General features: G+C 47.6%; 2 protein-coding genes and 1 pseudogene across 4 annotated transcripts; 1 reads left to right on the forward strand and 2 right to left on the reverse strand.

Annotated features, from left to right (window-relative positions):
* Positions 1 to 420: 420 nt before the first annotated feature.
* Positions 421 to 12050, forward strand: LOC136475895 (ubiquitin receptor RAD23b-like). 3 transcript variants are annotated; one of them, XR_010763312.1, is made up of 14 exons: positions 421 to 698; positions 2652 to 2813; positions 3695 to 3733; positions 3806 to 3873; positions 3967 to 4011; positions 4452 to 4629; positions 4728 to 4859; positions 4928 to 4996; positions 10768 to 10815; positions 10899 to 11008; positions 11178 to 11259; positions 11351 to 11484; positions 11583 to 11621; positions 11816 to 12050. XR_010763312.1 is itself a non-coding variant. In XM_066473552.1 (13 exons), the coding sequence occupies exons 1-12, from the start codon at positions 633 to 635 to the stop codon at positions 11462 to 11464; spliced, it is 1113 nt and encodes a 370-aa protein (XP_066329649.1). In that variant the 5' UTR covers positions 421 to 632; the 3' UTR covers positions 11465 to 11484; positions 11583 to 12050. The 3 variants fall into 3 exon arrangements, 2 of the variants coding, with proteins under 2 accessions (XP_066329649.1, XP_066329650.1); XM_066473552.1 differs by having other exon boundaries at positions 11583 to 12050; XM_066473553.1 differs by having other exon boundaries at positions 422 to 698; positions 4931 to 4996; positions 11583 to 12050.
* Positions 12051 to 12068: 18 nt separating this feature from the next.
* LOC136475894 (tubby-like protein 4) lies at positions 12069 to 14274 on the reverse strand (annotated as a pseudogene).
* Positions 14275 to 17283: 3009 nt separating this feature from the next.
* On the reverse strand, positions 17284 to 20214 carry LOC136471276 (uncharacterized). Its single transcript, XM_066469007.1, has 6 exons — positions 19797 to 20214; positions 19628 to 19722; positions 18846 to 18934; positions 17986 to 18052; positions 17699 to 17890; positions 17284 to 17541 (listed from the first exon to the last, which is right to left on the reverse strand). Exons 1-5 carry the CDS (start codon positions 19874 to 19876, stop codon positions 17871 to 17873), a joined length of 351 nt encoding a protein of 116 aa, XP_066325104.1. The 5' UTR covers positions 19877 to 20214; the 3' UTR covers positions 17284 to 17541; positions 17699 to 17870.
* Between the last annotated feature and the right edge of the window lie 275 nt (positions 20215 to 20489).

The following is a 20489-nucleotide window of genomic DNA, read 5'->3' on the forward strand; positions in this document are numbered from 1 at the left end:
TTGGTTTTAGCCTAGAAAGGGATATTATTGGATATCCTATTTTAAATATCAGATAATCCAACGGATAATCTATATCCATCGAATTTTGCCGATTCTATATCTTACTTCGTATGCACACATAAATTGGATTAAGATCATGTGTAATATATATATATATATATATATATATATATATATATATATATATATATATATATATAACTTTCTTCGTATCCTTAGATTATTTAGAATTTAAATTTGGATTGCATTGGGCGCCACTTTGTTTACACAACTATATAGTGTTTCTCGGCCAATTTTTTAAAGGAGATGAGGCGCGGCCGGATCTGTCCCGAATGGCCCATGGGCTTTCGATTCTGCTTAGATTGCCGTGGTCCAGAGTTGTGTGAGTAGGCCTGAAATATCGGATACTCTGCACAGCCCCATTCGTCAGCCCGTGCCGGCACACACGTGGGCATCGCCTCTCTCGTTTCGGTCCTGTTCGCCCCCAAACTCCGGAGGAGCCTTCCGCGCGAGCGACGCTCCACGGCTCCACCACCGCTAAAACCCTAGACGGCTAGCCCGCGCACGGAAGCGGGAGCGGAGCGGAGGCGAGCCTCTCCTGCCTCGGGTTGCCCCCGCCCCCGCCCGCCGCCATGAAGCTGACGGTGAAGACCCTCAAGGGCACGCACTTCGAGATCCGGGTGCAGCCCAACGACACGGTGAGATATTCCGATCCCCATTTCGTTTTGAAATCTTCTCGTGCTTCTTACCGGGGTGCTTCCTATCGGGGACGGGTCCGTAGGTGTGAGCGCTTGTGGCGAGGCGGGTGGTTTCTGCGGCATTCTGACGCGGGGGGGATTCAGGGAAGAGCTGAACGTTTTGCTGGAGATGTGGTTTTCCTGTCTCTGTATGCTTCACTAGGAGCTGTCGAGAAAATGCAGCAGGGAATTCGATTTTTGTGATGACGAAGGTATAGGGTTGGCCTGAAGACTGGAGAATGAGGTCCGCAGGTGTTCCTTGTGGTTTATAGGATTTGATTTGCGACTTGGTGTCCTGACATTTTGGGGTGTGACCGTGTGAGTGCTGTCCATGACATGGTTATCCCACGTTTGGGTAGAGGGATAGGGAAATGGGGCTGCTCTGGGATAGGGAAATAGGTACCTCTATCCCGACGATTCAATCCCAGCCGGAGGGGTGGGTTATATTGGGAAATCGAAAGTGCAGCCGAGGTGGAGCCGAAGCTGCCGGAGCTGGAGGCATCCTCGTCGCTGGAGCTGGAGTCGCCCTCGCCGCCCGTGCCGCTGCTCGCGCAGCTAGAGCAACCGCTGCCCCCGTCACCCATGCTGTCGGAGCCCTTGTCGCCCGCGCTGCTCAGGCGCTTCCGCTTGGTCCGGTGCGGTCGCACAGGACCTTTGTTGGAGATGCGGCGCGGCCCTGTCCCTGCGCGATTTGGAGGTGCGTCTTCTGGAAACCAGGATCGAGCACCGTTGCTTTTGGGATGGATGGATAAGGCAGGTGCTATTGGGCGTGGCATAGAAAAGTCAAGTGCTTTCTTCTTTTTTTAATTATAGCAGTGGGTCCCACTTGAAACCCAAACTCCAGCCAAACTGCCAAACAATGGATTGGGTTGAACTCTCCATTTCCCAATCCATAACCCACTCCTCTCTATCCCATGCTATATACATTTCCCTATCCCACTGCCTATCCAAACGCCACCTTAGCCCTTAGGGTGTGATTAGATGGTGGGAGCACGTGAAAATCCATTTAAGGCACTAGTCCCTGATTTCGGGGTGTGACCGTGTGAGTGCTGTCCATGACATGGTTAGGGTGTGATTAGATGGTGGGAGCACGTGAAAATCCATTTAAGGCAATGGTCTCTGATTTTGGGGTGTGACCGTGTGAGTGCTGTCCGTGACATGGTTAGGGTGTGATTAGATGGTGGGAGCATGTGAAAACGCATTTAAAGTACTGGTCTCTGATGTATACATTTGGAAAGTGCCAGGTCTTAACATATCTATGTATCAATGTACTGGAGTTATTTCTGGCAAATGGTTTTGGCGCTTCTGTAGAAGTACTGTGTAGTGTAGGGCTATGATAACCTTGGACTCGCTACAACGGAGTTAAACGAGATCAGGCTCAAAGTTTCACAAGATGGATTTACATGAGTAGAATCGTAATTTGCGATAGGAAGGGAAGAAATGGAGCGTTGAAAAGGAAGAGCATGAGGATTTCTATTTCTCATGCACACTTTTTGTTGGTAGATACTGGCTCAAAGTAACCCGCACCTTGCTCATTTGAAGACCATGTCCCTGCTGCCTGACACACATGTTGCCTGTTGTGAACAGCATCCAGCTTCATTTAAACGTCCCATGCTCAGTCCTGATTGTCATACTGGCATGCTCTTGGGGCTTGAGCCTATTTCATTGTTATGCTGGATTGCTGGTATTCTCTTGCCTCTTGTGCCCATTTGCCTACCTTGTACCTTGTTCAAATACCTCATGGTTCCTTGTTCTTTTCCATATCTTCTGCTTTCCTCCGCCATCGGTGATGCAGGCACAACAAGGGTTTGGATTAATGCTTGTCAGCTTACTGTTTTGTGATCATAGTTGAATGGGTTTTATTGGAATTCTATATTTTGTCAAGGTTCTAGTAACGGTTCCTTATTTTACCAGATTATGGCTGTGAAGAAGAACATCCAAGAGATACAAGGAAAGGACAGCTATCCATGGGGGCAACAACTGCTGATTTTCAATGGAAAGGTCTTGAAAGATGAAAGTACATTGGATGAGAATAAAGTTAACGAAGATGGGTTTCTAGTTGTCATGCTTAGTAAGGTTGGCTTCTAATACATCTCTGTGCTACGTATTATAGGAACTGTTTCAGATAGCTATTATGTCTTACTGAAGTATTTGCCATAACTTTAATCTGATAATGTAACAACTTGATGCAAAATTTACAGATATAATACAAAAAAGGATGAATTGTAACATGTGAAGAAAAGTTAAATTTAGGTACAAAATATAATATAGTTATTTGCCAAAGGTGAATCTGTCTGAAACATTATTTGACCTGCAGTGGTGCTCTGCACTTATTGCTGATCATCTGGCATAGTTTAATACTATCCTTCTGTCATGTGGGGCATCCGGGGACCTGCTGCATGCAGCCAGGACGGTATCCCAGGGGGTGCCGGCTGTAATAAATGGCAATTAGAGTCTGGGGAAGAGATTAGAGTTAATGAGAGATTAGAATTAATGTTGGGGACAGAAACAAGGAGCCAGAGGCTGGGCGCATAGGGGCTGAGCTCCTCTATTTATACCCTGTAACCAGTTGAGATTGAATCAAGCAATGAACAACAAACAATCCAGTTACCCCCAAATATTCTAGTCTCCCTTCACGCCGACTTTGCCCAGCCGTCCTCTTGGCAATGGTTATCCTCCCTATCCCCGATATGAACTAAGGTTCATACCACCTTCCATCCCGCAGTAGCTATAAACCTATAACACAAAGTACTCCTTTTGTATCACAGTTAAAAAGTACATGATATGGAAATACACATTCTGGTACTGGGTGTTCCTTGAATGATATGTTTAATGTAGAATGGTATATCTTTTAGCACCATCACTCAGCACGTGTTATCCTTTATTCAACATTTTCCCTGTATGTACTCTTGCTCTGTTTCATATAAATTCATACTTATCCACTCTGTTTTCTGCAGGGTAAAACATCTAGTTCAAGTGGAACTTCATCTTCCCAGGTAGAGTTATTTCCTTTGCGGGTGGAAAAACAAACTACCAGCTTATGTACTAACTGCATGAACCATTACTAGCCCTCAAACACTCCTGCAACAAGGCAGGCACCTCTTCTAGATGCCCCACAACAAGCTCCTCAACCCCCGTGAGTTCTTGCTATAGCTTTTGTTTCTTTCTCTCTAGCCTCTTCATTTGTTTTTATTCTTTTCGTAAACTCATGGGATGCATCTTTTTGCAGGGTGGCACCAACTACAACTTCTCAGCCTGAAGGAGTTCCTGCAGAGTATATTTCCAGCCTGCCAATCACACATCTGTGCTATTAGGCGATTTTGACCACTTAAAATTCCCATTACTGTTTCCGTAGATATCCTCCTTCAGGGGAAAAACTATGTCAACCTTCGTTGAGTCTGTGAAGTTATTTGAGACATAAATCATGCAACCTTGCAAAAATGACCATAGCTTGCAGGAATAGAGCCTCCAACTTCTTCGTGTAAATTTAATACGGCCCAATAGGTAAAACACTGTGAGTTAAGCCGAATTATAGTGACACATACCCCCCCACCCCCCAAACACCACCACCCCCAACTGAAATTTGGGAGTACAATACCTATGTTGAAGATAGATCTGAAGTGCTCTTATGAATCTGGAAATTTCCATTTCCTTTACTTCTTTTTTTGGTACATTTAGTAATTCTGCTAACAATTTTCTTCTTCTTTTTGTTAGGGCTCCTCCTAACACATATGACAATGCAGCATCAAATCATCTATCAGCAAGCAATATTGACACAATGATTAACCAGCTAATGGAGATGGGTGGGGGAAGTTGGGACAAAGATAAAGTCCAAAGGGCTCTCCGTGCCGCTTACAACAACCCGGAACGTGCTGTTGAATACCTCTACTCTGTATGTATTTTTCTAGTCGCCCCATTCTTTTGCCTTTTTGCACTTAATGATGGAATCCAATTTTCTGGTGGTAATAGATTTTTTCTGTCAAACATTAGGGTATTCCAGTGACAGCTGAAGTTGCTGTTCCAATTGCTGGTCAAGGAGCAAACACAACTGATCGAGCTCCTACCGGGGAAGCCGGTCTCTCTGGGATTCCAAACACTGCTCCACTAAATCTTTTCCCACAGGTGTACTTTATGTGGTTCAATCATTATCACTGCATGTTGAAGAATCTATTGACCATTAAACAATTCAGCAGGGGGGTTCCAATGCTGGAGGTGGTGCTGGTGGTGGACCACTTGATTTTCTTAGAAACAATCAACAGGTTCTCATTTTAATTTTTGTTGTTTAATATTTTTGGGTTAATTCTCTATTATTCCCCCTACATACTAAAATATACTATTAGAAAATAAGGTGCCCATAGTAGTAAGTTGTAACAGCCTCATTGTTATGATCGGTAAGACATACGAGCGCAGGAACCGTGTCTAGAGTCCGGAGTTGCTACGATAATGCTGGTTCGTGATCACCAAGCCAAGTCGGTTAGCAAGTCCTAGAATCTAGGACTATTATCTTTAGTTTGTTATTTATTTAAGTCAGTTTGTTATTTGCGTAAGTCAGAGTCTAGTCGGTTGAGGATTGCTTGTATAAGTACTACATAATTACGATTGAATGAAGCAGCCTGGGATTAAGATTAATCTCTTCCCTGGGCGCCCAGGCGTCACTTGTCTTTGCCGTGCTACTGCCCTACCTTCTGCTCGATCACGGCGCCTCCAACTCGACGCCGTGATTCTGGACCACGTGCCCTAGCCTCGCCTCCCTACTACCTCCGTAGCAAAGCACGCCGTATCAATCTGGTATCAGCGTTCATGGCTACGTCTGGTCCTGGAGCACCGGCCATCCCTCCCACCACCGCCGCCTCCGCCGCCACCACTCGGCCGCTCGTGCCATCCACATCTGCGGCCAACTCTGGGGCGTTCCAACCACAGCCGGCCCCTCCCAAGCCCTCCATCGAGGACAGCCTAGCCGCGCTGACCCTCGCTGTGCAAGGCATGCAGCGTCAGCTGGGGGAGGTCTCTCTGCGATTGACGGCCGTCGAAGGCCGCCCCGGTCCATCGGCGCCACCACCCCTTCCATACTCCCAGCCTCTACTCCTTGGCATGCCGGGGTATGGCGGGATTCCGGCGTCCGGGCCGGTGATCTTGGAGATTTTGCCTTCGCCGTCGCTCTCATCGGCCGAGTCGGTGCTTCCATCATCCGGCGCGCCGACTGCGACTTCCAGCGTCGCTGTATCGCAGCCACCGGCGACGGGCCTGCCGATCCAATCTATCCCGTTCCCGCATTCGCCGTCGCCACTGCCGTCGATGTCGGCCATCCTAAACGGCGCCGTCATGTCCCCCGCTACTGTGTTACATACACCACCGCACCGGCCACATCCGCTGCCTGTTCATGAAGATCATGGGGAGAGCGCTGGAGTTCCCAGATTCCACAAGCTGACTTTTCCTACTTATGACGGCAAAGAACACCCTCTTGGTTTGGCTGAACAGGGGGGCTCCCGGACTACATCCGCGTCGACGTTGAGCTTCATGAGCCCCAGGATCTGCACCGCGCCATGCGCCTGGCACGGGCCTATGAGCGCCGCAACGCGCCATCGAGACTTGCTCTCCCAGCCACGTCGAACAGACCGTCTCGCCGCACGGGCCAGGGACAGCCAGCCTTGCCTCCTCCCGGTGGTGCATCGGCACAGGCTGCCTCGTCCTCACAACCTCCGGCGCGGGCCTTCAAGTTCCTCACCCCGACGGAGATGTCAGAACGCCGCAAGCTCGGGTTGTGCTACAATTGTGATGAGCCGTACGTCCAGGGCCATAAGTGTGCGCGTCTCTTTTTTTTGGAAGTTGCTGATTATATTGTTCACGAACCTGAGACAGATGATGAAGAGGACCAGACACAACCTGCGGGCCAAGAAACTCCCACGATCTCCCTCCCAGCTATCGCCGGGATCCGGACTGAAGACACCATGCAGGTGTCTGTTCAGATTGGGGACATCCAGTGTTTGGCCTTGCTGGATTCAGGATCGACTCACACGTTCCTCAGTGGGGACATAGCTCGGCGCGTTGGCATACACTTCGAACCATGCCCGGGTACCGGCGTCGTCGTGGCCAATGGTGACCGCGTTGCTTGTCGCGGCCTTGCCCACGACGTGGGCATTCGTATTGCCGACGAGGTCTTCTCAGTTGATTGCTACACAATTCCTATGGATAAGTGGGACATGGTCCTCGGTGTCAACTTCTTGCGCACGCTGGGACCGATTCTATGGGACTTCGATGACCTTTGTATGGCATTCACCAGAGGAGGCAAGCGAGTGTTTTGGCGCGGCATCGGTTCTACTCGGTGGGATGTGCAGTCTACACGCCGCCTCAATGCACTCCAGGAAGTCACGGCCAGTTCAGACAACCCTCTGTTGGACAAGCTGCTCTTGACCTTTGACGATCTCTTCGCCACACCGGAAGGCTTACCCCCCGCTCGTGCCTGTGATCACCGCATACATCTTCTTCCAAACACGACTTCGGTGGCTATGCGACCATATCGATATCCCCAGCTTCAGAAGGACGAGCTGGAGTCACAATGTGCCGCGATGCTCCAGCAGGGCGTGATCCGTCCAAGTACAGCAGCGTTCTCCGCTCCGGTACTCCTCGTCAAGAAGCACGACGGCTCGTGGCGCTTTTGTGTTGATTACCGCGCTCTGAACAAGGTCACCGTCAAGGACAAGTTCCCTATTCCCGTGGTTGAGGAGCTGATTGATGAATTACAAGGGGCACGATTCTTTACAAAGTTGGATCTGCGGTCGGGCTATCATCAAGTCCGTATGCACGCAGCGGACATAGAGAAGACAACATTCCGCACTCATGAAGGTCATTTCGAATTTTTGGTGATGCCTTTCGGACTCTCAAATGCGCCGGCGACGTTTCAAAGCCTCATGAACACCGTGCTCCGGCCGTTCTTGCGTAAGTTCGTACTCGTATTTTTTGACGACATCTTGATTTATAGCCCGTCTTGGTCGACACATTTGCAACATCTCAATGTTGTCCTCACTGCGCTACGCGAACATCAACTCCGGCTCAAGCGTTCCAAGTGCTCTTTTGCTACTACCTCAGTACAGTACCTGGGGCACGTCATTTCATCGGCCGGGGTCGCTATGGATCAGGATAAGGTGGCGGCCATCACCAGCTGGCCACAGCCCGCCACGGTGCGCGGGATGCGTGGGTTCCTCGGCCTCGCGGGCTACTACCGCCGCTTTATCAAGGATTACGGCACTGTGGCTGCTCCCCTGACCACGCTGCTCAAGAAAGAAGGGTTCCTCTGGACGCCAGCAGCCACTGAAGCATTTGATGCCCTCAAGAAGGCGCTTTCGGCGGCGCCTGTGCTTCATCTTCCGGACTTCGACAAGACTTTCGTCGTCGACTGCGATGCATCCGGGACGAGTTTTGGTGCAGTTCTTCATCAAGGTGTCGGGGCCCTAGCATTTTTCAGCCGTCCTTTTGCAGCTAGGCACCTCAAATTAGCAGCTTACGAGCGGGAGCTTATTGGTCTCGTCCATGCCGTCCGGCACTGGCGACCATATTTATGGGGACGACAGTTTGTTGTACGCACAGATCATTATGCCCTCAAATTCCTGCTTGATCAACGCCTCTCTACGGTGCCCCAACACCAATGGGTGAGCAAGTTGTTCGGATATGATTTTGCGGTGGAGTATCGACCAGGCAGGCTCAATGTGGTCGCAGATGCATTATCACGACGTACTGATGTTGACCTGCAGCTTCAATCCGTGTCCAAGCCAACTTTTCAGCTGTTCACGGACCTTCGTCATGAGCTTCAAGTCAACGACGAGCTTCGCGCCCTCCGGGACTCCGTGGTAGCTGCACGCGGCGAGCCCTGGCAAGTCACTGATGGACTGATCAAGCGGGGCGGCCGTGTCTTCATTCCAGCAGGGTCTGCACTCTTGCCCGAGGTCCTCCAGTTAGCCCACGGCGTGGGTCATGAAGGCTCAGAAAAGACCCTCCATCGTCTACGCCGAGAGTTTGTGGTCGACCACGACCGCCGCCTTGTCAAAGAATTTGTCCGTTCTTGTTTCACTTGCCAGCGCAACAAAACGGAGCATCTGCACCCCGCCGGCCTCCTTCAACCTTTGGAAGTCCCCTCCCAGGTCTGGTCCGATATCTCCATGGATTTTGTGGAGGGCCTTCCCCGTGTTCATGGGAAGAGTGTCATCTTGACAGTGGTCGACCGGTTCTCGAAGCAGGCGCACTTCCTCCCTTTAAGTCACCCCTACACAGCAGCAACGGTGGCAAGGGCGTTCTTTGACGGCATAGTCCGGCTGCATGGGTTTCCGGCCTCCATTGTAAGTGACCGTGACCCGGTTTTCACAGGCCACGTCTGGCGCGACCTCTTCAAGCTCGCCGGGGTCAAGTTGCGGATGAGTACTGCCTTCCACCCTCAAACCGACGGGCAGTCCGAGGTCGTCAATCGGACCATTGCAATGTACTTGAGGTGTCTCACTGGTGATCGACCGAGGACTTGGTTGGACTGGTTGCCGTGGGCTGAATATTGTTACAACACGAGTTACCACTCTGCACTCCGAACGACTCCATTCGGAGTAGTTTATGGCCGTGCCCCACCGGTACTTCTTCCATACACGTCTGGTACAGCACGGACTGACACCGTGGACAGGCTCTTGACCGACCGTGACACGTTCCTCGCAGAAGTTCGCGACCGGCTACTCCAGGCGCAGGAATACGCCAAGCGGCACTATGATGCCCGACACCGGGCTCTGCAGTTCAAGGTCGACGATTGGGTTCTCCTGCGTCTTCTCAACCGACCAGCTCAGTCCCTTCTGCCGGGTGTGCGTGGGAAGCTAAGTCCCCGCTATGCAGGTCCATTTCAGATTGTGGAACGCGTGGGCGAGGTTGCCTATCGCCTGCGCCTGCCAGAGGGAGCCCGGATCCATGATGTTTTTCATATCGGAGTTCTCAAGCCCTTCAAGGGCACCCCTCCTATGTCTACACCGGCGCTGCCTCCTCTCCATAATGGTCGTCTGCTTCATCGTCCAGAACGTGCTCTGCGTTCTCAGCTTCGCCGCGGCGTCTGGCACGTGTTGATCAAGTGGGACTCCTTACCTGAAGACGACGCCACATGGGAGCCTGTGGACGAGTTCCGTGCTCGTTTCCCCTCGTTCCAGCTCGAGGACGAGCTGTTTCCCAAGGAGGGGAGAGATGTTATGATCGGTAAGACGTACGAGCGCAGGAACTGTGTCTAGAGTCCGGAGTTGCTACGATAATGCTGGTTCGTGATCACCAAGCCAAGTCGGTTAGCAAGTCCTAGAATCTAGGACTATTATCTTTAGTTTGTTATTTATTTAAGTCAGTTTGTTATTTGCGTAAGTCAGAGTCTAGTCGGTTGAGGATTGCTTGTATAAGTACTACATAATTACGATTGAATGAAGCAGCCTGGGATTAAGATTAATCTCTTCCCTGGGCGCCCAGGCGTCACTTGTCTTTGCCGTGCTACTGCCCTACCTTCTGCTCGATCACGGCGCCTCCAACTCGACGCCGTGATTCTGGACCACGCGCCCTAGCCTCGCCTCCCTACTACCTCCGTAGCAAAGCACGCCGTATCACTCATCTAGCACACCTGTTTTCTCACTAATCTTACGGTAACATATTGTGCAAGGATGACCTTATCCCAATGCGGTGCGAACATGAGCTTTGTAAAACTTTATTGAATCTTTTGTTTGGAATGAAACCCCAAATATATGTCCATCTAACCTTCTCCTAAATGCTCCCAAATAAAAATCAACAATAACTCCAATGCAACCTTTTGCTTCATTCTTCCATGTGTACTCCTACTTAAATGCACACTAATCAATGCAATGCACACTAATGATTGATGTGCAACATGGTCATTGTACCCCTCACCTTAATGTTAGCCCCAAGTGCAAATGGACTTATATTTGGGATCGGCAGGGTGGGATTACTTCAGTTTATTAAGGAAGAAACCTCATTGTTCTAAATATGAATTAAGAGCATATCAATTATTTTGCAGTTTCAAGCAGTTCGGGAAATGGTGCATACAAATCCAGAAATTTTGCAGGTTTTGTATTATTTGTTTTGGCTTACATTCTATGACTTCTTGTGTAGCACCTGCCTGAACTTTTTGCTGGTATCATGTTATAGCCTATGCTAGTTGAGTTGAGCAAGCAGAATCCTCAAATTCTAAGGCTGATTGAGGAGAATCATGATGAGTTTCTTCAGTTACTAAATGAGCCCTTTGAAGGTGGAGAGGGGTAAGCATCCTCTTATTTTATTAACTTTCCCCCCTTTGTTTGGGTTGTCTGCTTCATCACCACTTGCCAATTGTCATAGATTTCTGGTATTGTGTGAATTGCTGTTTACTGATTTTATAAATAGATAGTGTTATCTCATTTCTTCTGCCCATTTCCTTGAAATCTCTAGGGATTTCTTAGACCAACCTGAGGAGGATGAAATGCCTCATGCTATTAGTGTTACACCAGAGGAGCAGGAGGCCATTGGACGGGTAAGCACGCATTTGTTGAACTTGCTATCCTCCGACTTCATAGATATTTGAGATCACATAATCATGTTTTGGTTTGTTTTTGTATATTCAGCTTGAATCCATGGGGTTCGACAGAGCACGCGTTATTCAAGCATTCTTTGCCTGCGATAGGAATGCGGAGCTAGCAGCAAACTATCTTCTGGAGCATGCTGGTGAGGAAGATTAAGCGGGAATAGTTTTCATACGGTGAGAACTCAGCCATCCTCTGGTTGATTATCCTTCGGTAAACATATATGGCAAGTGGCTCACGTCTGGGGTGATTTCTTTCTTCTGAACCTTGACAGCCTTCGTCAACATCTGACCCACATTGATCAAGATTGGAAGTTGAGTGACTACTCAGAGTTGATATGGAGCTGACAGTCATTTGAATTGATTTCTTTGTGCAAGACCTATATTACATGTTGCCTTTTACATTTAAATACATGTAGCTGAACACACTTAAGTAGATTGCTACAGTTGTGTCTTCCCATTCATCAGCGTGTAGTGGTAAACATCAGTTCTGCTCCTGTATGCATAGGATGCAAGTACAACACAAGTATGGCTTGGCGGAAGTACAAGGATCAACTACCACCAAAAGGGAGGATGACGAATTGACGATGTGTTTGCAACAAGCTGCCCGCATGTGTGGATGATGAGTGCAGAACTGCAGATAGGTCGAGTGTGCCAAGGCTGGCAAGTGTATAAACGACGACAGATTGGTGTAACTAGACTTGTTTGCTATTTCTATTATAAAACATTGCTTGACCGATTAAGTAACACTCAAGTTGCAAAAGGATAATCGCGTATTAGCATGATCTTTTATTCAATCGCCTTCTCAAGGTGAGAAGCTGGAAGACTGGAAGTACAGAACCGCTTAGATTACATCAGCTACTAAAGGTCAAAAACAAACACTCCATCCTCGCAAGGCTCCCATTTCACAGGGTGCAGCACAGCTTTGCGTCGATCGATGCCAGGCAAATGCAGAACGCTTGGTAGCCGGTCAGCGGGTATCTGCAGAACACATTTTTCTGAGATGAAACTGATCTCGCAATTGGACCGAAAGCACTGGAGTAATTTTGGGTGAGGCTTTTTTTTGTTACCTAAAATCCATTATGTACTTGGATTTCCCAACCCTACCATGCTGCAACACTGTCTGCCTCCCGTTTTCCTGCCAAGCAAAGTTTCATGTATCTTACGACTGCTGTGATCTCTGATACGTACCAGACAAATGAAATGTTACCTCCAAAGTCATCTGAAAATTCTTGACCGATGTTTGCACCTTGTACCCCATCCTTCCTGCCCTCTCTCTGAAGTCCAGTTCGTAGCGCTTTGTCATCTGTCGTGAAGAGGCACACGGAACCATAACAACACAAATCAACAATCATCAGCTTGCCTCTTGAGAGTTGAGATACCACTCCGAGGAATACGCATCAAACAAGCTGTCATGAACTCCTTACATGGTTGTAGAACGGGGCTCTTGAGCACAACGGGTCAGAGCTCTGCTCTTCTCCTCCTGCCAATCCTTTGGGAGCCCACTGACATGCTGAATCTGCAAACTTCCATAGTCACTAAGAACCATCTGCCTGATTCCAAATTACCTCGCTGAATGTTGAAAATTTTTCATCTGAACTTTACCTGAGCAGAATTGTTGGTCTTGAGCTGCATGGACTGGTTCTTGGGGATCCATGCCCTCATGCTTCTGAAACTCCCGGTGAGCGTGGTGATGGTGGGGGCAAACCTGCAGGAACCAAAAATTGTGGGTCAAGAAGCATTCCGGAAGGGAGCGACTGATTCCTGATGGATTCTGAGGTCGGTCGGATCTTACGCGACAACGCCAAGAAGCCGCTTCGACTGGTTCTTCAGCTCGTCCGCTCGGCTCCCCTGCCAGCCATGAACATCGGCTCATCAAGCGCTCAAACGCAATCAGGAAGAAGCATGATTTGAGGTGTGGATGTACCTGGCCCCAGATTTGGTACTTGGATCCGACCAGGTTGGCGCCCACCGTGCCGAGGAAGTTGTTGTCGGCGGTGCAGAAGATGCCGTCCTGGTTCTGCGCCACGATGAACTCGGACCTTCCCCTCCTCCGGTGCCGCGCCACCGCCAGCTTGCGGTCCTGCCGCCCCTGCCCCTCCTGCGCCATTCCACAAACACAAATTAACCTCGTATCGCTCTGACATCGCCTTGCGGATTTCAAACAATGCAGGTCGGAGGCCATCTCACGTTGGTGTAGAGGGAGTAGAGCGCGACGCCTCTGGCGCCGGTGGCCGCCTCCCGGACGATGACGCACGTGCACCGGCCGACGTCCTGCGGCAGTGGCCGGCACAGCAGCGCCCTGCAGGAACAGGGGAAAGAGGGAGCATTGTTACTATCCGCTGCGTGGTCCCGCGGCGGCGGCGGCGCAGGGGAGGTCCGGGCGGCGGCGTGGCGCGGCGTACCTGTTGGGGAGCGTGGCCCAGGAGGAGGCCGGCGCGGACTCGCTGTCGGAGAGGTCCCACGCCTCGTAGTTGGAGGACGGCGGCGGGAGCAGCAGCTCCCTGCCCCGGGGCCCGACGACGAACGCGGGCGGCGCCTGCGCAGCCACCTTGGTCGCCTCGTCCTTCATGCGGAGCTGCAGCGACGACGGCTTCAGCGGCGGCGGTGTAGGCGTAGGCGGTGCTACAACCGCCAGCGCCGGCTCCGCGGGCTTCGACAGCTCGGCGGTCGTCGTCGCCGCAGCCGCCGCCTTCCCCTTGTCCTCCTCCTCCTTCCTGTGGCCGAGGCTCTTCGTCCGCTGGTTCTCCTTCTCCGCGGATGCCGCCGGCCCGCGCCTGGGCCTGGCGCTCGCCACGGCCGGAGCCGGAGACGGAGACGCGGCGGCGTTGTTGCTCCGCGGACGCAGCGGCTCCCTCCTGGCCCTTGTCGTCGTCGCCTTGGGGTTGGGCGTGGTGGCGGTCGCCATCGCCGGGCGTGGCCTCTGCAGTAGAGTGCAGGCTCTGTTGGCGTGCCGGAACGCGGGGGTGCGCAGCGCAGCGGACAGCGACAGCTCGGTGGACGAACTGAGGCCTTTTTAAAATCCAGGGCTCGTTACGTCGCGTGACACGTTCGTGGAAGTGGTAATAATAAAATAAATTATAAACACTCGATAAATTTATTAAACCTAATTAATCTGATATTAACACATGTTTACTCGTATTGTCAAATTATAGACTAATTAGGTTTAAAAAATTCGTCTTACAAATTAGTTTTAATATATGTATTTAGTTATTTTTAGTTTATATTTAATATATCATGTATGTGTCAGACGTTTAATAAGATATAGACTAAATTTTAGAGAGGAAAACTAAACTAAGTGGACGATTTGTTGTTTATTGGTGGGTGATTTGGAGGGGGATTTAAATTTGAAACGGGGAGAGCGACTGCTTGGCCTCGGTGGCGGCTAGCTTTCGGCTGCCAACGCAACGGTCGCTCTCCCTCGGGAATCGTGCGTCTCCGGTCATCTTTTGGTTTGGACCTTTTACCCTCTGCGATGGATTTTTGTCAGGATTTGTTTAGTTGCGTTTTTTTTAGGAAATGGTACTACAGTACTTTCGTTGTTATTTGGTAATTAGTGTTCAATCATAGTCTAATTAAGCTTAAAAGATTCGTCTCGTGAATTTTGTCTAAACTGTGTAATTAGTTTTATTTTTTATTTATATTTAATGCTCCATGCATGCGTTTAAAGATTCGATGTGACGAGAAATCTTGAAAAATTTTACAAAATTTTAGGAATTAAACTGACACTCATTCATAGTGCTACAGTCCCAGTACTGCACTATTACTGTTGGTACCACTACTAGTACTAGGCCCTTGTTTAGTGGCCAGATTTTGGACAACCAAAACCACTGCACCAACGCTGTAGCGCACTGTAGTGTTTCGTTTGTATTTGGTAATAATTGTCTAATCGTTGATTAATTAGGCTCAAAATGTTCGTCTCGTAAAGTACGACAAAACTGTACAATTAGTTTTTTATTTCGTCAACATTTAGTACTCCATGTATGTACCGCAAGTTTGATGTGACGGAAATCTTCTTTTTGTACAGTGCCAAAGTTTGGATTCGGTGGGAACTAAGGGGGTGTTTGGTTTCCTGGACTAAATTTTAGTCCATGTCACATCGGACGTTCGGATGCTATTTAGGAGAACTAAATATGAGTTAATTATAAAACTAATTACACAGATAGAGGCTAATTTACGAGACGAATTTATTAAACCTAATTAATCCGCCATTAGCACATATTTACTGTAGCACAACATTGTCAAATCATGGACTAATTAGGCTTAAAAAATTCGTCTCGTAAATTAGCCACAATCTGTGCAATTAGTTATTTTTTTCGTCTATATTTAATACTTCATGCAATATAGACTAAATGGATAGATTATGACTAATTTACGACTAATTTACGACTAATGTATTCAATATAGACTAAAAAAATAACTAAATGGATAGATTACGACTAATTTACGAGACGAATTTTTTAAATATAATTAGTTTATGATTTGACAATGTGATGCTATAGTAAACATGTTTTAATGATGGATTAATTATACTTAATAAATTCGTGTCGCGAATTACCGAGGACTTCTACAATTTATTTTATTATTACTATCCAAACACTCTAACGTGACATCTTAATGTGACACTCGAGACGTTTAAAACTTTACTCCATGGATTTAAACATCAGAAATAATGAATGAAGTGAGGTATACTCCGTACGATACGAGGTGATTGGAGTAGTAGTACGAAGTACTCCAGGAGTACAGACACTAGAGCGGAGCCGTGACGCCGACGCATCCGTATTTGACAATGCTGACTAGAGCCCCATGCGGGCCCGGGCTTTCGTATCCAGCCGCTGCCGTGTCAGTTCTCAGGTCGCCTTTTCTTTAATGGGCTGCAAGTACGATACGAGGGAGCCCGGCTTTGGAACCAACCAACCAGGAGGAGGGCACGTAAAGCCCAAGTTTAAATGCTTCTGAGCGAATTGTTTATACTAGCCTTAAAGACTCAACATGCGAAGTTGTGCCGGCACGCGAGGACCAGGCTCTACTGTAGGCTTTGATACGAGTTGCACTTCACCTCGTTTTGTTTTGTTTTTTTCTGTTTCTTTTTCACAGATACAGGGACCAAAGTTCAGTAGAGGTCAGGTATTCGATACAAAGACTAAACATAAACCTAAGATCAGTCTCAATGGAGATTTCATAGGGTTTCATGGGCATTAAATATGCTGACATGACACTGTCTTGAAGAAGAGAGAGAAGTTAAAAGTTTCATGGGAGTAGAGAGAGTTTTATGGGGATGAAACTCTTCTGCACTATTTCCAAAATATGGGTGTGTTGAAAACTGGGAGATGAAACCCCCACTAAGACTGGTCTAATTAGGTTTAATAAATTCATCCCATAAATTAGTCTTAATCTATATAATTAGTTTTATAATTAGTCTATATTTAAGACTTTAAATTAATATCAAATATTCAATTTGACAGGAACTAAATTTTAGAAAGAACCAAACACCCCCACTGCTTGGGCCCACTAAAGTGTACTTAGCTGCCGTTGTACTTGGGCCGATCGAAGTTGCATGGGCTTAACCTATCGTTCACCGTTGGGGTTCTCTCTTCTGTGTACTACTTTTTAGCGAACCAACAACATTTTTCTCTCGTAGCATTTCAACATAAGCATCAGCATAAGCTAAATTTCAACAAAACGAACATAAGTATTTGACACAAAGTAGACGGGTCCATTTATTCCACCCAATTTCCTCAAAAAAAAAATATTCTGCCCAATTCGCTGCTGCAATTCAGCAGGAAATTATTTACCTCACGCTAATAAGTAATAACTGAGATATATATACATATACTGGCAGGTATATGTATATAGGGGGGAAAAAAGGTATAGTGCAATAATCGTTACATTAAACGGTGAACAAACGTCTAAAATGCTTGGTTGGAAAGGTATGAGCGAATCTCGGAAACATAAAGGGTAATACAAATTAGAAGATTACAATAACGACCGGAGAATCTCCTATGTCAGTTCCATTAGGTGTGAAGTTAATAATACGACCAAAATTCATGGTTGTAAATGAAGCAAAACTGAAAGCACAGAACACATGGAACACACATATAGACATAGTGCTCTACTAATAACAAACTAAGAAAGCAGCAGCCTGCCTGCACCTCCAATGCGTATGGCTCCGTTGATGTTGTAGCGACGAACGAAATCGAAGATCTGAAGCATCCTTGTTCCTTCTTCCAAGATCTAAGTGAGCGGAGGAGCATCATCAATAAACTTTCGAGTACTAACTAATTGATCTCTAGGGAACTGTGAGGCAGTTGGAAACTGGCAAACTGATCCTTGTAGTCCTGGGTTCTAAGGAAGCAACCAACATAGAAAAAAGGGAGCAAATCAAATTTACCTAGGATCAACCTGTGAAGACTGTAAGTGGGGGACAAAAATAAAACTGCTGACCAGGACCAGTTTGTGTTCATAAAACGAAAACGAGGATGAAGAATGATCCACATGGACTCCATGAACATAAGGCCACCAAGTATTGTAAGGTAAAGATTATCAGGCCTTATCAAATGGAATCAGCATATCAAATAAGTTCCTGCAAATAGCAGCAGGAAGTCAGCAACTAAATACCAAACAGATTGTCGAGAAAATGTGAGAACAAAAGGAAACGGTTGTAACATGAGTTGGAACCTGGATTGTAAATGTTGGGTAATATATGCAGCCCTTCCATGTATATGATCATTTTATGAACGTATCTCTGAATTAAAATAGCATAACATGAGTTAGAACCTAGTAGGGTACAGCTTTGTAACAGGTTGTTGTTGAAGGACACAATATGAAGGAGAAATTTCTGGTGCAAATATCAGGCAATCATTTATAAAAAGGCTTATGCTGCTGCATGGGCAGTCATTCATTAGCTCAAAAGGGATCAGACATCTTCAATTAAAACCGCTAACGCTTGTACAATGTAATGAGCATAAACAAAGGAAAAGATAAGTCGCTGATCCCTTTTGCTAGTGTGAGGGTTTTATGGAGGAACAAAATCATTTGATATAAGAGGCATAGCCCAAAAGTATAGCGGGTAACCCCGCGCTTTGCGCGGGCAGCAGACTGACAATATACACAATGTATAACAATTTTTCTTTTTTGGCAGGAATGGTAATTAGTGCCAGAGTACTATTTATGTCTTGCCATGTTAGAAACAAATTAGTGCCAGAGTTATCATGTTTGGTAATGGGAAAATCACACGGTCATTGAAATGCAAATTGTTTTTATAACTAGTTTCTGGCTGTAATGTGTCGTCATTTTCCAATTTGACAGTAACATTGTGTGGCGAAGCAATTCATTGATAAATCACAATTGTTTTGATCGCTTAAAAATAAGAGGGTCAAATTCGAAAGCACAACACCAACCCTGTTGTCATTTTCCAATTTGACAGTAAAATTTTGTGGCAAAGCAATTGATAAATCACAATCATTTTGATCGCTTAAGAATAAGATGGTCAAATTCGAAAGTATAACACCAACCCTGAGAAGTAAGAAGGAACAAACCTTTGTTGTAATATCCCATGATAATTTCAGAGCTGAGACATCATATGGTTCAAGAGCTGCATTATTTAGCCCAATGCCATGGTCCAAAGCTGAGGCAGAACAGCAAGAATGTGTCATGATTTGCTGGCATATCCAGGTCACAGATGGATACATGTTAAACAAAATCAACCGCAAGCAGTACATAAATTAGTTTAGCGGTTGCTAATATTTAGTAACAGACAGCAATGAGGGACATGTTGACTCTGAGAAATTTGGGATTAATGAGCAGGACTGAAGAAGGCAGTCCAAGACATAGAGGAAGTATATGAAACTAAAGTAATTTTACGTTTAGGCAAAACTATCAGAAATAAGCAGGGCGGAAATAAGACGATTCCGTAACAAATCTGACTATGTGCATGAGACAGAGAAGTCATACGATATCTAGTTCGTATGTGCCATGGCACAACCTATGTTAGCAGTGTAGCTCAGGATTTAGTTTAAAATAACTTCTGATGTAAATTAGCGCAGCAAAGCTAGTGGGACTGAGAAACAGTGTAACACGTGTAGGCCAAGATTGCATGTTGTCCGCCAAAAATACGCTGATTTTTTCGGGCGCAGCTTGAGACAACGTGGAAGGAGATAGGCATACAAACCTGCGCAATCAATCAAAAGATGAGTAGCATTGTAGCAATGAGCACAAAATCAAAGGCTGACCCCAAAGCTGCAGTGCCACATGACATACATATGCAAGATCGTAGCTGAATGTAAATGACGCACAGGAAAAATCGACTAACAGCACATACCATGCAGGGCCAAGTAGAACGCAGGCTGTCGTGGTTGACCTGCAGTGGAATTTCCCACCTGGGCACGCTTGCAGCCGTCAAGGCGACCCTGCTCGCTGCAACAAAGAGGGGAGGCGGAGATCGCAGTCATGGCAGAACGAAGAGGAAGGAAGGGAAGCCGCGGAGTCACCAGATCCGGAGACGCGGCGGTTTCCGGTCGCATAAGCCGACGCAGGCGGCCTCGGCATCCGTACGGCTGGAACGCGGCATCGTGGTCCAACGGCGCAGGCTGACGGACCGCACTGGGGGAGGAGAGTGAGGGCGGGCAGCTGCTGCAGGACGCCACCGACCGGGGGCAGCGCGGAGGCAGGTGCGGTGCCCGGCGGGGGGTGTCGGGCCGGCGTGCCCCGGCGTCACTGCCGCGGTCCGGCGTTGCGGCCGGTGGATGGCGCAGGAGGGGTAGTGCTCCAGCGGGGTGCCGTCGCAGGCGTCGGAGGTCGCAGACGGGTGAGAGGAAGAGCAGGCAGAGGCTGCGAGGCGGCGGCGCGCGGCATCTGCGCGTGGAGCGGCCGGCGAGGACGCGGATGTGGCGGGTTTTTTTCTTTTCTTTTTTTCCCTCAAGACGGGACAACTAAATCTTTTATTATAAAAAAATAGATCATGATAAGATAATAATATTGTTAAATTAAATATCGACGTCAAAGTGATATTTAATTTAAAAAATAAAGTTCGTGAAATTAACACAGTCACGGAGAGCGCGACATCGCAGGCTCATAAACTCTACTGTATAGACTTTTTCGTGATATGACTAAGATAATATTTTATATCGGTAAAAAGAATTCTACGATATTTATTTTTTTCATGCGCCAATAAATCCATGAAT

Source organism: Miscanthus floridulus, chromosome 8 (assembly GCF_019320115.1).
Source record: "Miscanthus floridulus cultivar M001 chromosome 8, ASM1932011v1, whole genome shotgun sequence".
Taxonomy (NCBI): Eukaryota; Viridiplantae; Streptophyta; class Magnoliopsida; order Poales; family Poaceae; genus Miscanthus; species Miscanthus floridulus.